This window comes from Lethenteron reissneri, chromosome 26 (assembly GCF_015708825.2).
Source record: "Lethenteron reissneri isolate LAM-NWPU_2019-01 chromosome 26, ASM1570882v1, whole genome shotgun sequence".
Classification (NCBI taxonomy): Eukaryota; Metazoa; Chordata; class Hyperoartia; order Petromyzontiformes; family Petromyzontidae; genus Lethenteron; species Lethenteron reissneri.
The window spans coordinates 4,433,524-4,456,316 of NC_083804.1; the positions used below are offsets into that span (position 1 = coordinate 4,433,524).

The 22,793-nt window shown below is 52.9% G+C and overlaps 1 protein-coding gene across 2 annotated transcripts in view; it reads right to left on the reverse strand.

The window, feature by feature from the left end:
* LOC133347515 (nucleosome assembly protein 1-like 1) overlaps nucleotides 1–22,793 on the reverse strand; it is a 74,180-nt gene that overhangs the window by 24,081 nt on the left and 27,306 nt on the right. Inside the window, exons 5-7 of one of the 2 annotated variants that reach the window (XM_061559839.1) lie at nucleotides 9,699–9,840; nucleotides 6,949–7,023; nucleotides 2,422–2,565 (exon numbers count right to left, since the gene is read on the reverse strand). In XM_061559839.1, coding sequence (XP_061415823.1) covers nucleotides 2,422–2,565; nucleotides 6,949–7,023; nucleotides 9,699–9,840 — 361 coding nt within the window. The remainder of the gene's footprint in view (nucleotides 1–2,421; nucleotides 2,566–6,948; nucleotides 7,024–9,698; nucleotides 9,841–22,793) is intronic. The other variant, XM_061559840.1, reaches the window with a different exon arrangement.

Sequence of the window (22,793 nt, forward strand, 5' to 3'; positions counted from 1 at the left end):
GACAAAAATCTGAAGCAAACGTACAATGGGATGAAAGTGATGAGGGTAACGCCGAGGAAATTCGCTGGGAGGTGTGAAAATGGGATTGTTGAATTGAGTGAACACAGACAAAGATCCACGGTATAGCGCACACAGACTGTTGGGTCAAGTGCTGTTAGCGAGCACCTATGAAGGCCGGCACGGCACACAACGAGGTGGGTGGCCAGCACCACGCCCGACCGTCTTTGTCTCCCTAGTGTCGAGCTTTACACACCATACTGGGTACTAATTTGATGCTGAGTCGACCTAGGGGAGGCCCATCACAGGTTCAGATAATCGTCACTGGTGTTGCCCGTGAGCGGCAATTGAACCCGGGTGACCGGATTGGTAGCGCAGCGAGCTACCCGCTACACTACCGCTCCCCATAACCCAAACACGCACACACTCAACACACACACCGCACACACACACAGACAATGAAATGAAACACATACCAACGCATGCACGAGCACGCACGTGCACACGCAATGGGGCAGGCTTAGGAGGAGAAGAATATAAACCCACGGTCAATTAAACATCGTAAAGTCTTGATTTTCTCCATTAACTAAATCGAATGAGCTCCGCCGCCATCTCAGTAACCGCCTCGGCCCTATGAAGTCGGTCGAGTTGCACCGCGAGCGACGCCCGGGGTCGCTTTGGAGAGATAGAGTCGGTGGATCAGGTGGAGGTCGTCGCGAGGGTGCCTATTCCCAAGCCGCCGTCGCGTCTCTGTGCGTGGTGCTGTGTTGATGGCCTCAAATAAATTCCACCCCGAAACTTTGGCGGCCCGGATCACTCTTGCTTTGACGGCAGCTCACAGGAGGACCGTGGGATCTCTCTCCATCGCTCGCCCCTCAGGGTCACCGGCATCGAGGGATGGGTGGCCACCCAGCGCCGGACCGGCGTTCGTGCCGTTGACAAATTCAGTGCCGCGAATGTATTCGCCGAAGGAGCCTTCTGTGCGCGCGTCTGCGTTAAATGTCACCGACGGGGGCGTGCGTTGATGGGCGACAAATCATCATCGGTGACCAACGGGTCGCTGGCCCATCAGAGACCAAAGCGTGAGTGGCTGGGACGAGGTTGAGCCTCACGAGGTTGAGCCTGACGAGGTTGAGCCTGACGAGGTGGAGGCTAACGAGGTTGAGGCTAACGAGGTGACTCAATGGAGACGCGGGCCCATGGTAATTTGATAGCGCAATCGGAGACGGACGGTGCACCGCGAAGTTTGACAGCACACGCGAGGACTGACGACTCGGCTCGTGTTCAAATCCACCGCGTGCATTAACACGACCGTGTTCACCGATTGGCTGGGCTTGGTCATATTGGAGGTGGAGGGGGAGGTGTGGGGGGAGAATGGGGGGGCGTCGAGGCAATTGCACGCCCCACAAACCAACATTTTATAACGCGGAAAGTCAGACTCTGCGTCTGACCGCTTTAGTCGTCTAGACTCGTCGAGACGACGATTAAATGAATCTCCACAGACCACGTGAGACTTGACGAATACATCGCACGCGGCGGTGTCGTTGACTCGAGCTGGAATGTGACGGGAGTACAAAACCCCCTCGCTAAGTGAACACTGACCCTTGAGCTTTTCTCTCCCGAGCAGGAGTCGGAGTTTTTGATTATTTTGACTTTAAAAGGCGATTTCTCACCGACTCTTCTCCAATGCACCGGCACTTCAAGAACGTCCCCCACCTTCCCACCCAACACCCCCCCCCCACCCAACACCCCCCCCCCCCCCCACCATCCTCCCCGAGACGCCTTCCCCGCGTTTGATTTTTCGCACGTTCCACGCGCTAATTAATTCCCCTCCTTTATTTACCCGCATCTGTTATCCTTGCCTATTAAATGCCCGATTTAAAAATGTGTCCCCCCCCGTTGTTTGCCGCTGGTTACAGTTCGCTGAGATTTTGCTCAAATTAATTCATGTGGGGGAGGGAGGAGGAGGAAGGGAGATTACAGGCCATTCGCCTCTGTTTTGGTGGAAAATTCCACGTTCCCATGACAGGGACCAGTTCGCTCTGGAATTGGTTGTCGGGTTGTTACCCGCGCGTTGTCCGGCACGATGTCCGACGTTTCGCTCCACGTGCTTCTTAATCTTCAGCTGGGGAAACTCGCAGCGTGTGCAGCGAAATGTCGACCATGATTACAATATTTGCTTATGATCACGACGATTCTTGTTTTCTCAGGAAGGCACCACCGGATCATTGCAGCTGGCCCCGTCTCTCCAACTTTTAGGCCCCTCCCCCCATATACGGCCCAGTGCCGTCGGGACGGTTCTCGCGAATTTTGGACCCCCGGAATTGCGTGACGAGCTGTGAGGGCGCTCGCGTTTTTAGTAAACACAGAGGAAGAAAACAACAACAACAACTGTGGATATCCTGAGGTTATTGCGGCCGTTACCTGAACTGCGTAAGCGAGAAGGTCCGAGTTTTTCAGGATCGTGAGCCAGAATTCGGGGATTCCCAAGACGTCTTCACTCTGCTCGTCGTGGCTCTCCTTGTTGGCCTCCTTCTCCTCCTCCTCCTCTCCCTGGTTCGCCTCCTGCTGGGGTGCGGGAGCGGTGGTTTGGTGGTGATTGTTAGACGCGTGCTTATTAGGCACGCAACACATTCATCGGCTCGTGAATTAAAATTGATTCGCATGATCACGGCACGTGCACACAATTGTGTGCGTTCGTGCGTAAACACTGGAAGCATTTACTCATGCATGCACTTAATGCGCCATCGATTACATGCATTTATTACGAATGTAGCAACATAGACATAATAATGAATTCGTTCATTAAAATCTATTATTATCTCTACAGAGAATCATGTGGGTAAGATTCAATCTATTTACAATTCGTGAAAACTATACACACGCTTTTAGCTGTAGGCGAATGAAATGAACGAGGCAGAGGAGCACAGATCGAGATGAGGGACAGCACGGTGGAGAGTTGAAGTGGGTCAGAGCGAGGAAGGAGGATCAGGAGTCAGAGAAAGGCACCGCCAACCACTGAGACGCGTGATTGCCCCGGGCTCTCAAGCTCAGCGAGTCGATGGCCTTCAGTCCACCAATGACTGCACGAAAGCAAATGTTGTGCGATTCGGGCCGCATCACGTGACCGAGTGTGGATAAAGAGGGGTCCATCGAGATACCTCAACATTCGCTGGCCAACGTCATCTTCCAGGACTATGTTGAGTGGTGATAAGTGGTGGGTGGGGATAAGTGGTGGGTGGGGCTAAGTGGTGGGTGGGGATAAGTGATGGGTGGGGATAAGTGGTGGGTGGGGATAGGTGGTGGGTGGGGCTAGGTGGTGGGTGGGGCTAGGTGGTGGGTGGGGCTAGGTGGTGGGTGGGGCTAAGTGGTGGGTGGGGCTAGGTGGTGGGTGGAGCTGGGTGGTGGGTGGGGCTAGGTGGTGGGTGGGGCTAGGTGGTGGGTGGGGCTAGGTGGTGGGTGGGGCTAGGTGGTGGGTGGGGCTAGGTGGTTGGTCGGGTCTAAGTGGTGGGTGGAGCTAGGTGGTGGGTGGGTCTAGGTGGTGGGTGGGGCTAGGTGGTTGGTCGGGTCTAAGTGGTGGGTGGGGCTAGGTGGTGGGTGGGGCTAGGTGGTGGGTGGGGATAGGTGGTGGGTGTGGTCTAAGTGGTGGGTGGGGCTAGGTGGTGGGTGGGGCTAGGTGGTAGGTGGGGCTAGGTGGTGGGTGGGGCTAGGTGGTTGGTCGGGTCTAAGTGGTGGGTGGAGCTAGGTGGTGGGTGGGTCTAGGTGGTGGGTGGGGCTAGGTGGTTGGTCGGGTCTAAGTGGTGGGTGGGGCTAGGTGGTGGGTGGGGCTAAGTGGTGGGTGGCGCTACGTGGTGGGTGGAGCTGGGTGATGGATGAGGCTCGTTTTGTGGAGGGCAGGCACGGGGAGGGAGTTTCATCGTAGTGGAGGGCAAATGGGACATTTTGTCCGGCGTCAAAACTGCAGAGGTCCCCACGGGGAAGTCCCCCCCCGCCCCCATCACACATGCTATTACATAAACTGGGTCAAAACACATAAGCACTGCTACTTTTATGCATTACTGTTGTATGTGGGCGTTCTAATTTCTCCCTCCAATTTCCCCCATCCGACACAGATTAACCCTGCCATATCGCACTCGCGCAGCACACGAGGGGGTGGGGATTGTGTGTGTGTGCCTACATGTGTGTATGTCTGTGTGTATGTGACTGTGTGTGTGTGTGTGTCTTGTGCAGCGGTAAGCGCGTTACACTACGAACCCGGCGATCCGAGTTCAATTCCCGCTGATGACCAATAACAGTAGCGAATTTTTGAACCGGTCCTGGGTCTCCACTAGATAGGCTCAGCCTCAAATGAGTACCTGGTGCGGTGCATAAACATCGCCACTGGGGAGACAAAGGCGACCGGGTGTGGTACTGGCCACCCACCACCTCGTGTGCCTTGCCGGTCATCACACGTGCTCGCTAACAGCACTTGCCCCAACAGTCCGTTCAGGCTATCCGGGGGATATTTGTCTTTGTGTGTCAGTCCGTATATATGTGAATGCGTCTGCGTTGCCTGTCTTTGTAAAAGGCTGGTGGAGATGGGGCGGCTGGGGTTTTCCTGCTCTGCTGCCCATGCGGCAAATATATTTAAATCGGGCCCTGTAGACAAATCAAAGCGAGTCCTGACCAACCAATCATCTTATAGGACGTGGGAAGGAGGACAGAAATAAGACGGCATCTGTGTGCAGGAAGAGCCCGGTTAAGAGTGCGGTTATTATCTCCGATTGTATTTGTCGAACGCGGCCCAAGTCTCCTCGCTCTCTGGCCGTTCCCTTTCTTTTTGTGGTAATCGCGAGGCCAACAACACGGTTAGGCGCATGAGTGATTACGCAATTACAATTAGCTGCCCCCGCCGACTCTCGTCTAGAACGAGTGTCCCGTGGGTAACGATCGTCGCTCTCCGCTCCCCCTGGACGTGGGCCGAGGCGCGTCATCGGCTTGGAGAGGGAGGGGGTGGGGGTGGCATCGCCGCCGGTCTGGGCTCAAAGGATGGGGGAGGAAGGGGGGGCTGCGGGGGAGATCGCCAATTAACATTCACGGCGGCCAGGCACGGGCGGTATTGATGGGAATGTCATAGGGACACAGGGACGGGGCCGGGCGGAGGAGTGGGAGGAGAAGGGAGGCAGATAAGGAGGGGATGAGGCATGGCGAGAGGGAATGAGACAGTAGAATGAAGAGGGGTAGTGGGGGGTGGTAAGGAGGGGATGACACATGGCGAGAGGGAATGAGACAGTAGAATGAAGAGGGGTAGTGGGGGTGGTAAGGAGGGGATGAGGCATGGCGAGAGGGAATGAGACAGTAGAATGAAGAGGGGTAGTGGGGGGGTGGTAAGGAGGGGATGACACATGGCGAGAGGGAATGAGACAGTAGAATGAAGAGGGGTAGTGGGGGGTGGTAAGGAGGGGATGAGGCATGGCGAGAGGGAATGAGACAGTAGAATGAAGAGGGGTAGTGGGGGGGTGGTAAGGAGGGGATGACACATGGCGAGAGGGAATGAGACAGTAGAATGAAGAGGGGTAGTGGGGGGTGGTAAGGAGGGGATGAGGCATGGCGAGAGGGAATGAGACAGTAGAATGAAGAGGGGTAGTGGGGGGGTGGTAAGGAGGGGATGACACATGGCGAGAGGGAATGAGACAGTAGAATGAAGAGGGGTAGTGGGGGGTGATAAGGAGGGGATGAGGCATGGCGAGAGGGAATGAGACAGTAGAATGAAGAGGGGTAGTGGGGGGGTGGTAAGGAGGGGATGACACATGGCGAGAGGGAATGAGACAGTAGAATGAAGAGGGGTAGTGGGGGTGATAAGGAGGGGGTGAGGCATGGCGATAGGGAATGCGAGTTTGGGAAGGAGAGGGTCTGAAGGGAGGGTGGGAGGTGTGAGAGGGAGATTCCGAGAAAATGAGGGAGGGCGGTGGAGAGAGGAGGAGGAGGAGGTGGAGGGAGGGGAGGGGGAAGAGAGGGAAGGACATTTTAAAAGACGAAGTAAAAGAGAGATAACGAGAATGAGAGAGAGAGACGGAGAGAGGCCGGGAGTGATGAGAAGAGGAGGAGGATTGCGAGAGGCAGAGAGGGAGAGGAGGCGAGTAAAATAGAGTGTGCACATTAATTCTTGACTTAAAGCTTTCGTGACTGCAGGAATTCATATTCTTTCGGTAAAGTCACGTAGATAGGTTCAAATTATGACGATCGCTTGTGTTGTGATCGAAACGTCGTGGATTTTGTTTATTTTCTTTCATTAATTTGAACCTATCTACGTGACTTTACCGAAAGACCCCAACGCACACCAAGCTCGAGAGGCGCGTGACCAATTAACCCCGAGTGTACCATGGTAGGCAGTGTTGTCCGATCTCAGAAGGTCACACAAACCTGGCCCTGGATAGTGCCCGGACGATTGGCCACCATGCATTACAACACACGTTGCTCCTGTGGGGCTACGTGGCGGTGGGCAGCAGAGGGAACAGTGCACACAAATCGAGTGTTGCGCCATTCCCCTCTGTTCACACGTCAACCCTCCCCAGCTTCACCAACCGGGCAACTGACCGGCTTGGTGAGGTGCGGTCAGAAAAGGACGAACTCGCATGACCCGCACCGCATGGCCCGAGGCCTTCATCCAGCGGTGGAGAGATAAGAGGGCTGTGAGGACATGGTGGAGGGGGGGGGGGTGCTCCCGCATGAGACAAACCGCCCTGTGGATCCCGTACCAATACATCAACCCCAGAGGGATGTCGGATTCAGTCGACTCCCGACCATGGAATCCAACTCCTAACCTCTCCCCCGCCCCTCGATTGCAAGCACTCCACGAACTGTCTGAGAGACAGCCAGCGGGGGAGAGATGATGGGGAGAGGGGTAGTGGGCACGGCGGTCGAGAGGGCGAGGGAGACGGGCGAGCGGACTTGACGCGTCTTGTCGCTCACGTGTTCTTCGTCGTTGAGAGTCCATTCGGTTTCCACCTCTGAGGGCTCCAGCGTCCCGCTCACAATATCTCGCCTCTGTTGGGAAACGCAGTGAATCAACAAGAGGTCGAGACGTTTGACCCCCGAGATCAAGACAAGCGACCGCCGCCGACGATGACAGCAGCAGCCTGATTTACGCAACCCGCTGACCCGCCCCGACTGGACATCTGTGACAAAGAGCTTCACAGCTCTTCGGATTCCTCCTGCAGTCTGCATTAATAGGCTGATATGCGCCAGCGGGGGCGGGGGGTAGGGGGGTTTGAGGCGGTTTCCGCCAAAATGCATTGCACGAAAAAAACCAACAAACCTGCCGAATCGATGGAATTTTTTATCAATAACTTTCTGAACATCGGATGGGGCTGAAATCGCTCGCGGCCGGCACACCGACGCCGGTCGCGCGCCCGCCACGCGAGCGTTCGACAAGCAGCGCCGCGGATGTGGAGAGAATTGAGCTGTAGGAAGAAGTGAATGACTGCGAGCGGCGATTTGTAATTCAGTTGCTGTGCTCGCCCGCCGTCTCGAGACCTCGCGGTCGAAGTGGCGGAACGCTCCGGCGTTCCCGGGCGAGTGCCATGCAGCATTTGTATTAATTAATAAATAGAACCGCAACAGGTTAATCGATAGCACTGCAGAATAAAAAAAGAAGAGAATATTAGGTGACGTTTCAGGCAAAATCCCTTCATCGTAGCACGTGAGATGCATGTCGCCTCCCCGCGTCATAGCACGCGCTACGAATAAGGGCCATTGCCCTTAAAAGGCCACAGTGTTATTGACGAATGTGTCGAGATATCTGCTATTTGTGCACCACCACTGCCAAAGCAGTGTCACCAAATAATCTGTCCAGAAAACAAAATAATCCCATGCACATTTCAATATATTACGCAGTGCTTACTATTAATATGACATTTCAAGGGCTGGACCGTCGGTGCGGTGGTCAGGGCACCGCGCCAACGAAGCCGGTGGTCTGAGTTCGACTCCACAAATCGGACGAATGACGCAACGCAAATGTCCCCTCCCCGTTGGCCTCTCACGCCGCCGCAGATCCACCCGGCGATCGAGAAACTTCCCATGCCACCATTCTCACCCCCCCCCCCTCGCCCCGCCACGGATGATCTCACGCCACCCCTCGTTAATCTCGCGCACCCACGCGGTCGGCAACGCTCCACGCGCTGCCCATTCCCCTAATTGCGAATGCTGCGAATGCCAAAGTAAGGAGGCAATGGTGATCAAGCATCGCACCAACACATTCACCATCTGTTCACGAGTGGCCCTCAGCCGTGCTTGGCCAGAGGTGGGCAAATTGCTTTTTGTGTTCGCTTTATTGTCCTTCACCCAGCACCTGCGATTAGCACGGATGGCTACGTACGGAGCTAAAGAAGTTCCACACGTGCAGTTGGCTTCCTCCGGTCAAATGTGTGGTCATCGTCCCATCCCGCACCATTCGCCCCCTCCGCCCGCTCCCACTCCGACCCCCTTCACCCCGCACGCTGCGTTTGGTCTTCGATCCCTTCCCTTCCACGCTCATCGATCATGGTAGTAGTAATAATAATAATTTAAATTTACAAAGTGCCCTTAAAGAATCGTTCTCAGGGCGCCTCGAATGCCCCCTTGGTACTGGCGCCTCGACTTGCACCGCACGATCGACGATGACGACGATGAGCAATGATTTATTTCTGCTCTTCCTGGAATTATTTTGGCACCTAGCCACATCCAACTCGCCTTGTTTTGTGCTAAGCTTGTCCATGTTATCGAAGGAATATAGGGCATAATTATGTCATGGTACCTTTTTTCTCAGCATCAAAGTATGAAAAATGGCAATAAAAGAGGTGTTGCAAAAAGCATCTATTTGGTGTTTGAACATCTTAACACCTGTTTTATTGCCAGAAAGGGTAACACTTATTCTTATTTTTCACCCGAGGATTATCATGGTTAATGCGTATATTGTACTCTACTGGTGGTGCCTCATGCCGACGATCCTTGCTCCAAGCCAGTCGAGGAGCGTTCCGGAAAATACCGAGAGGAGAAATTAAACCACGATGATTATCTTCATGGGACCCCCCCCCCCCCTATGCCCACCCGCTAAAGCCGAATGACCGCCCGCAGGAGGGGGAAGCAGCAGGCGCCGGCCGTCGCTGGGTGGGAATCTACCCAAAGGCGTGGGGGGGAGGGGGGGTCGCTCGTGGGGGAATCGCCCCAATGTCCCGGTGTGACCCGGATAGCCCAGGAATTGATCGCCGTGTCCGGGTTTTTGCAGCAATGACGCAATGCGATGTCAGGGTTTTTTTGTTGTTGTTGTTGTCAAGGGGGCCGATTATGCCGGCTCTTTTTATGCTTAGCCGCTCCATTCGGCATTTCCGCTGCCTGGCACCGGCGCTCCTCCCGTCCCCAGTTTGGTCGCTTGTCCGGTCACGGTAGACGTGCCGGACACGAAACTGAAGTGTGGCAACGGTTGGGGGCAGCGCGTAAGAGGGATGCGACGCGCATAGCCGTCGGGTTACAGTGGGAATGAACAAGAGACGAACAAGTCAAAGCCACCGTGATGCCGCGCTCATCCTCCGCTAGTCGCTCTTCGCCAGTAATGGAAATTCCGCATTCCCATGGCGGGTGAGAGAAGTAGTATGTAAAAAAATTAATAAAAACGGCGATCCATTTATAAATAATAGGGGGGGCAGGGAATGTTCGATACGACAAATCAACACACCGGTTCGTACCCGCTGCAGGTAGGGCTGGTAGAGAGATGCGTACTTGCACTCCAGGCCGTGCACCTCGTGGTAGAAGCGCGACTCGAGCTGCACGTAGCGCAGCTGCAGGTTCCTGAGGGCGTTCACCCGGCGCTTCACCGTGCCGGGCAGACTGAGGGCAAGGGACGGGGGGGGGGGGCACATCGATAAGAAGTCCGCCCCGCGCGTCGCCTTCGCACGGGGGCCGACGGAGCAGGCGCTGCGTGCGACCTCTTGCTAGCGGGGCACACCACACTTCGCGCGGCGCACCTAGCCTGGCACGAGCGCTGCGGTGACGTCACCGCTGCTTAGTGGTGAACGGGGGTTGCTGCTGTTGTTGTTTTTGTTTGTCCACTTCGCTGGGAGTGGTGGCACAGCGGTTATCGCGCTGAGCTACGAAACCGGCGACCCCGGGTTCGATTCTCGCTCACGGCCAACACCAGTGACGATTGTCTGAACCCGTCCTGGGCTACCCCTAGGTCGACTCAGCCTCAAATGAGTACCGAGTACGGTGTCTAAAGCATCGCCACTTAGGAGACAAATGCGGTCGGGCGTGGCGCTGGCCACCCACCCCCTCGTGTGCCGTGCCGGCCTTCACAGATGCTGCTCACTAACAGCACTTGCCCCAACGTGTCTGTTAAGGCTATACGGGAGATCTTTGTCTTGGTGGAGGAGAGATCCGTTGAAGTGACCTCAAAAGTAGTTCTGAAGTAATTGTCCAGCGATGATTGCTGACACGAAGCGATGTTGAGACGTTCAACGTCAAGAATCCAGAGACTACCGCGTATCACATAACCCGTCGCTGCAGCACGGTTGGAATATAATTGGGTGAAAAGATGAAAAGATGATAGGAAAAAAACATACTCTTTTATCGAAAGAACCAAAGAGTATGGATTCCTGCAGTCACGAAAGCTTGAAATCAAGAAAAACAACAACCCCGTTTTACCTTCGCAATGAAAATCGATGCCTACTGTTCGTTTTTGTATACGTTTCCATAAACATGTATCTTATATAAAAAAAGACAAAATTCATCTCTATAGCCTGGAACAGGAGGTTGCAGCAAGTGCTTCCAGCGAGCAGTTATCAAGGAGGTCTTGAAGAGGGCATAACAGTAGGACGGCATGGATAGCACCACACCCGGCCGCCTTTGTCTCCGCAGCACCGATGTTTACACACACCAAACGAGGTACTCATTTAAGGCCGAGTCAACCTAAAACGCAGACGCAGGGCCCGATGAGATGTCACTCGCCGAGAGGTGTTAACCACGGGCGGGAATCGAACCGAGGCGGTCTGGTTTCAGAGCGTGATCTGCAAACGAACCGCGAGTTGTTCACCGCCGTTCCCACAACAAAAAAGACAAAGATCCCCCTCGTAAAACAAAAAAGGTGTCAGTTTTGTTGCCAGAATAAAGGGTAAAAACCCAAATATCATATTTTGCTACTGACAAAGGAGGTTCCAATGGTGTAAATACTTAGCCCCGAGCTCTCATACTCTGATGGTGCATTGTCTTTGAGTAGTGCGCCTTTTGGCGTCATCTGGTCCAACACCATGTGAGACTAGGCTCTAAGAAAAGCTGTCTCGGGTGTGGACCAATCAATTTCAAGGACAGTGCATACATTATCAGAGTTATGCTTTTTGTTTGCATTCCGACCGCAGGTATTGTGGTCAATGCAAACATTACTCCTTGTAAAAAAAGGTGTCAGTTTTGTTGCCAGATAAAAGGGTAAAAAAAACTATTATCATCCCCCCCGTAGCCTCAACAGACTGTTGGGGCAAGTGCTGTTTGCGAGCACGTGCAAGGACACCGACCCACAGCACTCTCACGTGTACGCGCGGATGCACATTTACGGAGACCTACTTACGCAGCGAATTTCCTCCCTGAAGCTGAGATGTGACACGTGCAGACGCCACGAGGTTGCTGAATAATTGATCAAGACTCCAGGGCGAAGGCAGCAACTATTTCTGTTGCGGCTGCTGTTGTATCTGCTGCTGCTGATGATGATGATGGCGACATTGTTTAAGCTTCTATTTTGACTTGAAACTTTCGTGACTGCAGGAATTCATAGTCTTGGTTCTTACGGTAAAGTGACGTAGATAAAATACATAAATAATACTTTGAAAATAATCTAAGCAAAAAAAACGCGGAGAGAAAAGAGCTAATTTCTCTCCTCCTGATGAAGACCGCTTCTGTTGCGATCGAAACGTCGTGGGTTTTTTGCTTTTATTTATGTTTTATTTAAAATCTATTTTTTTTTCTAGCTACGTGACTTTACCGAAAGAACCAAGAATATGAATTCCTGCAGTTACGAAAGTTTTAGGTAAAAATGTAACCACGATTATGTTTACGCTTATGTTGGCTAAAAAAATAAATATTTTATTGCTGCTTCACGACTTTCGACGCCTCTATCTGCGAGGGTATATTTTACCCCGGGTTTCTGAAATATTGTATGCAATAAAATGTCTTCGCATGCTACACATCCTAATCTGAAGTCTTGTATCAAAGCTGACGATGCGTGACAATGATGATGATGATAACATAGCGATGGTCACAATGGGTTGATAAAACGAGTGCCACTCACTATGGAGAACAACCGCTGCTGTCAGCGTAACGTGGAATTCCCACCGCTCGTTCAGTGTCGAGCGGTCACGCCACCCCCTCGTGCGGCGTGCCGGAATGTAATAGGTGCTCGCTAACAGCACATGCCTCATAAATCTGGTAACGGCTTTACATCTCCCGGTGTGGGAGAGTTAAGAGCTGACTGGAGACGAAGAGTGGAGGGATGCTGGTGGTCTTGATGTGGGTAGGGGAGGGTTAGGGTTAGAGCGGCGCTGTGGCGAGATGTTAACTCCCTCGCCTAGGAAACAGGAGGTCGTCGCTTCAATCCCGACGCCTGTGTATTTGGAGTTTTCACGTCTCTCTCCCCTTGGTCGTGTGAAAAATGTTCCGGCTCCTCCGGTTTCCCCCTCCACATTTGGAATCAACATGCTTTTAGAGGATTTGGCTGCTTTACATTTTCCACTTGATAAGCCACTTAATGTGGCTGTCATTTGTGGCCAGGTCGCTTCTGAAAAAAAAGCTTTATAGGTCAGCGGGCCTTCCCTGATAAAATAAAAAAAATTGTTTAGTTTAGAACAGGGGGGTTGTAAATTGTGTGTGTGTGTGGGGGGGGGGGTTGAGAAGGTTAGAGGGGACACCTATCCAGAGAGGCTTAACGAACCGAGCCATGAAATGAGCCGGGGTTAATTGTCGAGTGAATATTTAATTGGAAAGAGGGGAAAAAATAACCACGGTGTATAAATAAAGGAGGCGGTTGAATCACTTCGCATGTCGTCAAATATTCACGGAGCGTTTCACAGGTGCGCGGCGAAGATCTTGATCTGCGAGCCGTCGGTGCAGTGAGTGGCATTCCTTTAAGAAACACCGCAATTTATTTTTGTTACCAAGGGAGATCAAAATGTCTCGCTGCTCAAAGGGGCGTACGCACTGGGATTGTGTTCGGCTCCGTCGGTGGTCGGTTTCTGTCTCAGCGGTAGAAATGACACGGTGCTGTGTACGGACATTTATTTTTTGCTCATTCCATTGGGAAACGAACCGTTGATGAATTCTCAGAAAAGTGGCTCTGTTTTCATTGACCGCAGAGGGACGATGGGATGAGCTATTAGCTGATGGATTGTGGGTAATCCACGTTATAAGCGGGCGTTTCTCAAAATAAAATGGTATTTGAGAAAATTATGAGCTATAAACAAACGCATACATCCTCGAAAGAAAATACAGTGTCATCATATTCACGGTTCGGATAAGACGTACATACAGTATGGTTGGCTCCGTAGGGTGCGAATGAAGTTCAACAGCATACATTCATTCATTCAAATGAATGCACACAGCGAATACGTTTTCAATCAGAATGAGCGACACAGGATGGATTCCAGCCAATCACAGACGGTTATAATCAGGGATAATCTATTAGCGTATAAAACACGGTATAAACCACATCACACGGCAGCCAGCGGTAGCTGTTCAAAGAGAAACAATGCCACGTTGCTCAGCTGATGCAAATGCTAACTTTGTTTCTTCCTGCGAGACTGCTTTGGCAGCGGTGCATTGCCAATACTGTGCGGCAGTGTTCACTCTCTCGAAGAGAGCGAGTGAAGATGATGATGATGACATTGTTGGTCTGATTGCCACGCAACAAATGCGTCTCACTAGCAGGACACATGATAAGGTACATCACCGCCACAATCACTGCCACCGCCATCACCTGACTGGACATCTGTGAAAAGAAAATTGTTGTAGCTCGTCGTATTCCTCCAGTATAAATAAACACATTCCTGCGGAGGGAGCTGGTAGGAACGTTGGGTTGCTCGGTCAATGGCCAGGGTCAACGGCGGCGTGGTGTATTCCGCAAATATGCCCGACTGTGAGGGCGGGCACAAGCCGGCGTGAGTAGACTAAACGTTGAGTTGTATAAGGGCACCACGGGGTGACCAGCCCCTCCCCACCCAGCCCCACCCCTCCCACCCCCCACCCAGCCCCTCCCTCCCCACCCTCCCCTCCCCACTCAGCCCCTCCCCACCCTCCCCTCTCCACCCAGCCCCACCCCTCCCATTTTTGGATGCACGACGGACGGACGGACACAATAATCCCCTGTGGGCTGGTGTAACCAGGAGGTTCCTACCAGTAATAGATTCGGAATTTGAGTGGTGCCTCAGAAGTAGTTCTGCGATGTTCTGTTCCGGACGCCGCTCTCTGAGATGCGGCGATGTGACACGCTGCTGGACGCGAGAGCTCCAAGAGAGAGAGAGACGCGCGCAATGGGAATGTGTCGGTTTTAAGTGGAAATTTCTCACGGCGTGACACCGGCGGCAGTGTTTGCATGTGGAATGCGGGTAACGAGGCACATTGAATGAATTGTTAAAACCGACGCATCGCGTGCGCGTCCGCCCCCTCCCTCCAACACTCCCCCCCATCCCCCGACTACAAATCCATCCTTGACTCTCGCCACCCCATCCCCTGCTCCACGTGGAGTTATTTGTTTAGAGCCGAAGCTGCTCGGCGAGCCGTGAAGACTCAATTCCAATGCACGTGGTGCGCAGAGGCGGGCCCCGTCCACCGCTATTACGGTGCGATTTCTCATCCGCGTTCCACCGCGTGAATTGGGAGACGTGGGGGGTGGAGCTCGGGATGGGCAGATGCACACGTATAAGACAAAGATCCCCCCCCCATAGCCTCAACAGTCTGTTGGGGCAAGTGCTGTTAGCGAGCACCTATGAAGGCCGGAACGGCACGCGAGGGGGTGGGTGGTCATCAGTACGGCCGGCAGCCTTTGTCACCCCAGTGGCGATGTTTTTTATATTTTTACACACCGCACCAGGTACTCATTTTAAGCTGAGTCGACCTAGAGAAGGCTCAGAATAACCGTCACTGGTGTTGGCCGCGAGCGGGAATCGGACTCAGGTCGCCCGGTTCGTAGCGCAGCGCTGACCGCTACACTACCGCTCCCCATGTATGTATGGTGCACACATACTCTCACGCACACAGATGAATATAGGCTTGACATGTGTACACACGCGTACTGTGCATCCACGTAAGAGCAAAGTGCATACATCTGATGCAGCTGTGCTGTGACAGCGCATCGCACGTGTGCTCACACCAACGTTCTAGAATCAAGGACTAACTCGGTGCTTGGGGTAATTAGTCAACGAGCAGACGTAGACAAGACCCATAATACAATTCTAAAGTTGACGCCTAGCCTAAGGCTTCGACAAATATATAAAAAAAATATTTATACATATACAAGACTGAATTAACGCTGACCAAAAATAAGGCTGAGAAGTCGGCTTTCGTGCCGCGTCAATTCCCACCTCGTCGAGAAAAAAGGGGACTGCAGTGGGCACGCGTGATGCCGATGGTGGCTCCTTGTCAAAGTCCTGTGTCAAAGATGACGATGCGTGACAATTCTGATGATGATAACATGGTGATGGTCACAATGGGTTAATACAATGAGTGCCACTCACTGGGGAGAACAACCACTGCTGCCAGAGTAACGTGGAATTTCCACCACTCGTTCAGTGTCACCAACGAGCGGTCACGCCACCTCGTGCGGCGTGCCGGCAGCGACGCGCAGAGACCCCGCGGGCGTCGACCACGGAACCTCCTCGTGACACGCAAGTGAACCACGAACACCTCGCCGCCGATGCTCGTCAGGGAGCATCGACCGCCACGCAAAGTCCGGCGGTCATCCTCGCAGCAAGCGGTAGCAGCAGCAGCAGCAGCGGCGACGGCTTTTTGGCTGGTGGACATCGAACAAAGACGGCGGTCACCGGCATTGCTCGGCGCTTTCAGATGGGCATTCTGCGACCGTCTGGAACGCTCTCTTCCCTCCGATATTAAGAAGCCGCTGAAGCTATGGCACTTTTCAATCTAGTTTGAAATTTAATTTCGTTAGAACTGATTTTCGTGTTAAGTTTGCGGGCCTTCCCCCGCGCCTCCGGTTAGCTACGTGCGGTGCGAAAGAAGTTCAACATGTGTACATTGTGCTCGCCAAGGGCTCCCCGCCGAGAGTAGAGGACGTGTCAGCGAGGAACGGAGTCAAATGATTCGTGTTGTTGGGGGTTGGTGATGAATTAATGGCGGTGGGCATCGATCATTTGGTTGAATAATGGCGCAAACCTTTGGAATACAACAAATCGTTGGGCGGTGATGCCGATCCTTCCGCTGCTGCTGCGTTGGCAGCGGTGAGCAACGCACACCTCAAAGGGTAATGTAATAGGCGACGCTTCAGGCAATGGCCCTTCTTCGTGGCAAGTATTTTTTTGTTGGGATTAAAACGCAGCAGAGTGCACACGATAGAAAAGGGGTGTTTTTACAGTATATTTGTTTGAAGGAGGAATCGATAACGCTGTGCGGCCAAGTAGACTTTCAGCACTCCCGCATCTATACCGGGGGCTGTTTGGAAAGCATGATCGTTGAATGTACCGGGCATTTCTCCACCGTGCCAATGCGAGAGCTGACACGTCTAATGTGCAAGCACGAAGCTCACGGAAACGTATCATATGCGTACGACAAAGACCCCCTCGTATAGCCATAACAGGCTGTAGGAGCAAGCGCTGTTTGCGAGCACTTATGAAGGCCGGCACGGCACACGAGGAGGTGGGTGTGTCAGCACCACGCCCCGAGGAGGAGGCCCATGACCGATTCAGATCATCGTCACCGGTGTTGGCCGTAAGCGGGAATCGAACTTGGGTGGCCGGATTCGTAGAGCAGCGCGCGAACCGCTCCGCTACCGTTCCCCACATCATCTATGGGGCCGTCCATAAATGACGTCACGCGATTTTGGACGATTTTTTACCCCCCCCCCCCCCCATCGTCACACGACGTCACAAATGTCTGACCCCCCCCCCAGGTGCGTGACGTCATTTATGAACGGCCCCTATGACACACGCACGCATTCCTAACCAACAGAGAGTGACTTTACCGAAACAACCAACAATATGAATTCCTGCAGTCACGAAAGTTTTAAGTCAAGGAATAAAATCCAACCCATGTCCATTGCTTAATACTGGTAGGAACCTCCTGGTTACACCAGCCCACAGGGGATTATTGTGTCCATCCATCGTGCAGGGAGGGGCTGGGTGGGGAGGGAGGGGCTGGGTGGGGAGGGGAGGATGGGGTGGGGCTGGGTGGGGAGGATGGGGGGTGGGGCTGGGTGGGGAGGGGCTGGTCACCCCGTGGTGCCCTTATAAAACTCAACGTTTAACCTACTCACGCCGGCTTGTGCCCGCCCTCACAGTCGGGCATATTTGCGGAATACACCACGCCGCCGTTGACCCTGCAGGCCATTGACCGAGCAACCCAACGTTCCTACCAGCTCCCTCCGCAGGAATGTGTTTTCACCCGGGTCTCGTCTCGCCGTCGGCGCAGAACATATTTCTGCAGCCGGCACGCCACATCCAGTATGCCTCTCGTGCCGGCACGCCACATCCAGTATGCCTCTCGTGTTACGACTGCGGCTACTGGTCACGAGTGTCGTGGAGTCTCCAAGCGACCCAGGGAATCTCCGACGAGAAATAAATCGCTGCTTCTGTAGGTACAGCAGTGGTGGTGGTGGGGGGGACACGCCAACCGTACACCTCGGTTAGGGAGGAGACGTGAGTCTTGTATGTGTGTATGTTGAACTTCTTTCGCACCGTACGTAGCCAACCGTGATAATCGGAGGTGCAGGGGAAGGACATCAAAACACTAAAACGCAACAAGCAGTTCTAAAAAAAAAAGAGTTTTCACTGCATACGATTAATAAGTGCATAGCTCCGGTGGCTTCCCTAGATCGGGAGGGAGGAACGTTCCAGACGGCCGCAGAAGCGGTACCATTTGCCAAATGTCCGAGAACCTTGCATCACGACGAGGGACAAGACGCGACGCGCCTCCGCTTGCGAGGGAATGAATCGCGAACGTCTGACAACAGACCCTTCTGTGGTCACATTCGAGAGACTCTACATATATCCGAGTGGGAAGTCCTTTGAGATTCAATACCAATACGTCACTTGTTACGGCTCAGAGGGAACGTCATCAGCACTGGCACACGCCTATCCGTTGTATTATTTTCAAACGACGATTGCGTAACGCGACGTGGCCGTTGTAAAGAGGTAGAGTGGATAAGGCAATGCTCGGAAGCAAAAATCAAAGGGGCCGTCCATAAATGACGTCACGCGATTTTGGACGATTTTTGACCCCCCCCCCCCCCTTCGTCACACGGCGTCACAAAAAGGTCAGACCCCCCCCCCTCAAATATGACGTCACAAAGCTCTGCCCCCCCTCCCAAAACAAAACATGTTTCAAATGGCTTTAAACTATTGTCATTGTAGTGCGTATTTAATGTGGCGCTGCACTCTGATGTTGTAGGAGAAAACACGTATTAAAAAGTCTATTTAATTAAGTAGAACGTGTTGTCTATATTTATTTAAAGTTGCGCATTTTTTATGTGACATCACATTTCTCACCCCCCCCCCCTCGTCACACATCGTCACAAATGTCTGACCCCCCCCACCTCCCAGGTGCGTGACGTCATTTATGGACGGCCCCGAAGAGAGTTTAGGCGATTTTTTTTGAGTCGAGGATCAAGTAACGTTTTATTCCACCCCCTTCCCCCCCCAAAAAATATAATATTTAAAACGATCGTACTCGTGCGCGAGACCAGTAGCAAGACGAGCACTACCACCGATGCCTCGGCATTTGCGTTTTTCCCCGACACACACCCCGATAAGTTTGCCGATCTGTTCAATCTGCCTGCCCTCGTGCTCTGTAGCAATGCCGCTGTCCATGCTACTGCCCGGGAATGGGTGGGGGTGGGGAGGTATTTGCTGGGGTGGGTGGTGGGGGGCTGGAGCTAGTGCATGAGGGCTGGCGTCAGCTGCTTGTGCCGGTGATGAAGAGGGTCAGGTAGACGTCCAATGGATCGTGATCGTGCCGGGCAGACATCGTGCCGTGGAGGGAAGGGGGGGGGCTCTGTCAACGAGAGCGTCACGGCTAGTTTTGGAGCTCCTGTCAAAGCTGGTGAAGATAATGATGATGTACTGCTAGGCGACGTCCTGTCAGAAAACTGTCGTTGCCATGGTGATGGTTCTCCTCCTCCTCCCTCTCCTCCTCCTCCTCTCCCTCCACCTCTCCCTCCACCTCTCCTTCCACCTCTCCCTCCTCCTCCCTCTCCTCCTCCACCTCTCCCTCCACCTCCCTCGTCTCCTACCAAGCCAACTCGCCCCACGTACAGTGCTGCATTAGAAGCCCGTGGCGACGCATGCGATTTTAATGCACGTGTTGTTGTTGTTGTTCTTGGTGTTGTTTGCGCTTTCATGAGGTGAAGGTCTTCCGTTTACCTTTTGACGACGTCTCCCAGCCAAGCTTGAACACGTTGTCACGGTTAGGGCGCCGCGCTGGCGAGATGTTAACTACCTCGCCTGGTATACAGGAGGTCGTGAGTTCGACACTAAGCCTGACGCATGTACTGAATATTCGGATATTCGGAGTTTGCGTGTCTCTCTCTCCCAAGGGTCGCGTGGATTTCCCCACTGGTCCTTTGGTTTTCCCCTCTGCATTTAGAATCGACAACGTGGCGTTCGGAGCATTTTTGCCTGCTAGAAATTCCCACGCGATAAGCCACTTCGTTGAGCTATCATCTGTGGCCAGGTCGCTTCTGAACAAAAGAAAACTATACAGCTTTAGTGGGCTTTACCTGGTAAACAGAAAAATATATATTTTTTTAACAGTTAATACATTTACCTCTGGTCTGTCTGCCTGCTCGCACGGTAGCTCTCATCGACACGATCCGACGATGTACGTGGATTTTTGTCGTTGTTGCGTGACGTTCTGCTGCTATCGGTGACTTGTCCTGAACACGACTGAACCCCCAGAGGTGTCGTCGCTGCTTACAGGCGCTCTCGACGCTTCCCGTCACGCCTGCGTCGCTAATTAAATGTTTGCGAGGACAGACGGCACGTCGAAAAGCGTTACAGAATCCCATGGGGGTGTGCACGCGGTTTTCTTCCTGGCATCATACGCACGCACAGTGAAGTTTGTTGTCTTTCATTTTGCTGAATCAAAACAGCAATTTTCGCCCGACAGCACAAAATTTGGCTTTTATAGATGAATCTTGGACAGATTTTAAATAAAAATGGACGAAAAATCTGTAAAATTCGTCAAAAACGGAAACTGTATGTACGGTACTATCAAACGTTTCGTGCAATGGCCCTTCTGCGCAGAGGCCAAAGAGGTAGAGTGACATTGGATGGGTTGACACTGACGCTGTGCGTGGGAGTTGAACGTGTTGTGTTTGCGCGTTACATCGTCGCGGAGTTATTGACGCTCGGGGAATTCCAGCAAACGCTACAGCGTCTCGTCACTCATACTCTCCCCGACGACGCCGTTGATGAATTTCTCTCACTTGCGGCACGTTCCCGTGCTCTGCCGAATGCCGTACGCTTGCTTAAAGGAATCCGATGAGCCACGAAGCTCTATTTTCAAATGGATGTCCAATAACCAGGGCGGCCGCATGGTTTCGAACCGTGAATCTCTGCAAACAGAGCGGCGAACGCTCGACGACTCTGCGAGGACGCCGTCACCACACCAACGTAGACCGCACAGTGCGGATACACACACGAGGACAAAGGTCACCCGTATAGCCTTAGCAGACTATTGGGGACAAGTGCTGTTAGCGAGTAGGTCAGAACGGCACACGAGGGGGTGATGTGGCCAGTGCCACCCCCCCCCCCGGCCGCCATTGTAACCATGTACTAATTTGAGGCTGAGTCGACCTAGGGGAGGCCCAGGACCGATTCAGATAATCGTCACTGGGTGTTGGCCGTGAGCGGGAATCGAACCCGGGGGGTTTGTAGCGCAGCGCGCTCACCGCTCCACTACACCACTCCCCTACACAGTGCTTGGTCTCATTCATTACTTTGTCTCATTCATTACTTGGTCTCATTCATTACTTGGTCTCATTCATTACTTGCAGTTGTGCGTCATTAGCCAGCGTGATCCAAGCGTTTAATGCTCTTGGCGTAGATATATACGAAGAGCACGGTATACTGTATTGTTATAATCCTTGCAGCCGCGTTGCTGTAAAAGATGTCTACTCGCTTAATTTTTGGATCCCTGGTATGAATTAATTACTTATTCCACCTTTAAAAAGGAGACTGCGCGCAGCTTGATTTAGCGCAAAAAAAAGGGGAGTGTTCTTCACTCATTTTCAAAGGGGGGCACTGTCGCCGATAAGAAATTATCAGTGTGAGGGTCGCTACACATTTGAAACCATTGGGATTTGGCATCATGATGGGGATACGTCAGGGGCGGCATTTCAAACAATGGTTCAAACTATATATATTTTTAAATCCAGGTACGGGCAACTGAGCTATGTAGCTCTTTTTCAGAAGCGACCTGGCCACAAATCATAGCTCAACGAATTGTATCATCATCATGTGGACATTCATCGCAGCCAAATACTCTCAACGCACGCTGATTCTAAATGTGGAGGCGAAAGCCCGAGGACCCGGAGACAAATCCACGCGACCACAGGGAGAGAGACACGCAAACTCCAAATCACGACCTCTTGTACACCAGATGAGGACGATAACATATCATATAGACCCACAGAGACCCATACACTCATACAGCATGCATCGTCAGGGTCGGGATCGAAACCACGACCTCCTGTATACCAGGCGAGGTAGTTAACATCTCGTACACACCCATAGACCCACAGAGACCCATAGGCCCATACACCTATACAGCATGCATCGTCAGGGTCGGGATCGAAACCACGACCTCCTGTATACCAGGCGAGGTAGTTCACATCTCGTACAGACCCATAAACCCACAGAGACCCATAGACCCATACAGCAGGCACCGTTAGTGTCGGGATCGAAACCACGACCTCCTGTGTACCAGGCGAGGTAGTTCACATCTCGTACAGACCCAAAAACCCACAGAGACCAATAGACCCATACAGCAGGCACCGTCAGTGTCGGGATCGAAACCACGACCTCCTGTGTACCAGGCGAGGTAGTTAACATCTCGTACAGACCTAAAAACCCACAGAGACCCATAGAGAAGGCACCGTCAGCGTCGGGATCGAAACCACGACCTCCTGTGCACCAGGCGAGGAAGTTCACATCTCCGAGCCACTGTGGTGCTCGCCAGAGAGCCCCAGTGGCCCGCGGGCCTTGCAATGAAGAACACTGAAATGTGCAGTGTTTTTTTTTTAAGTGTTGAGACAACGATAGCTGCTGCGGGCCGTGATGGAACGGGTTGGTACACTGGGCTAGCAGTCCAGGCATCGCTTGTTTCATTCAATTGATCGCCTGGCCGACGCGGCACATTGCAATGGGCAAGTCTCTTAAATCAGCCCCCCCCCCCCCCGTTCGTCCCCCTCTCACCCCTGTCTCGTTTCCGCCCACCCATCTGTATGAAGGAAGACACAGCAGCAGCAGCAAAAACAACAACAACAACATCTCAAAACCACCCTGGCCTCCTTAAAAGAAAAAGAAAATAGAATCGGCGACATACCGGGCAAATTGTCATTCTTCATAGCAGGTGAG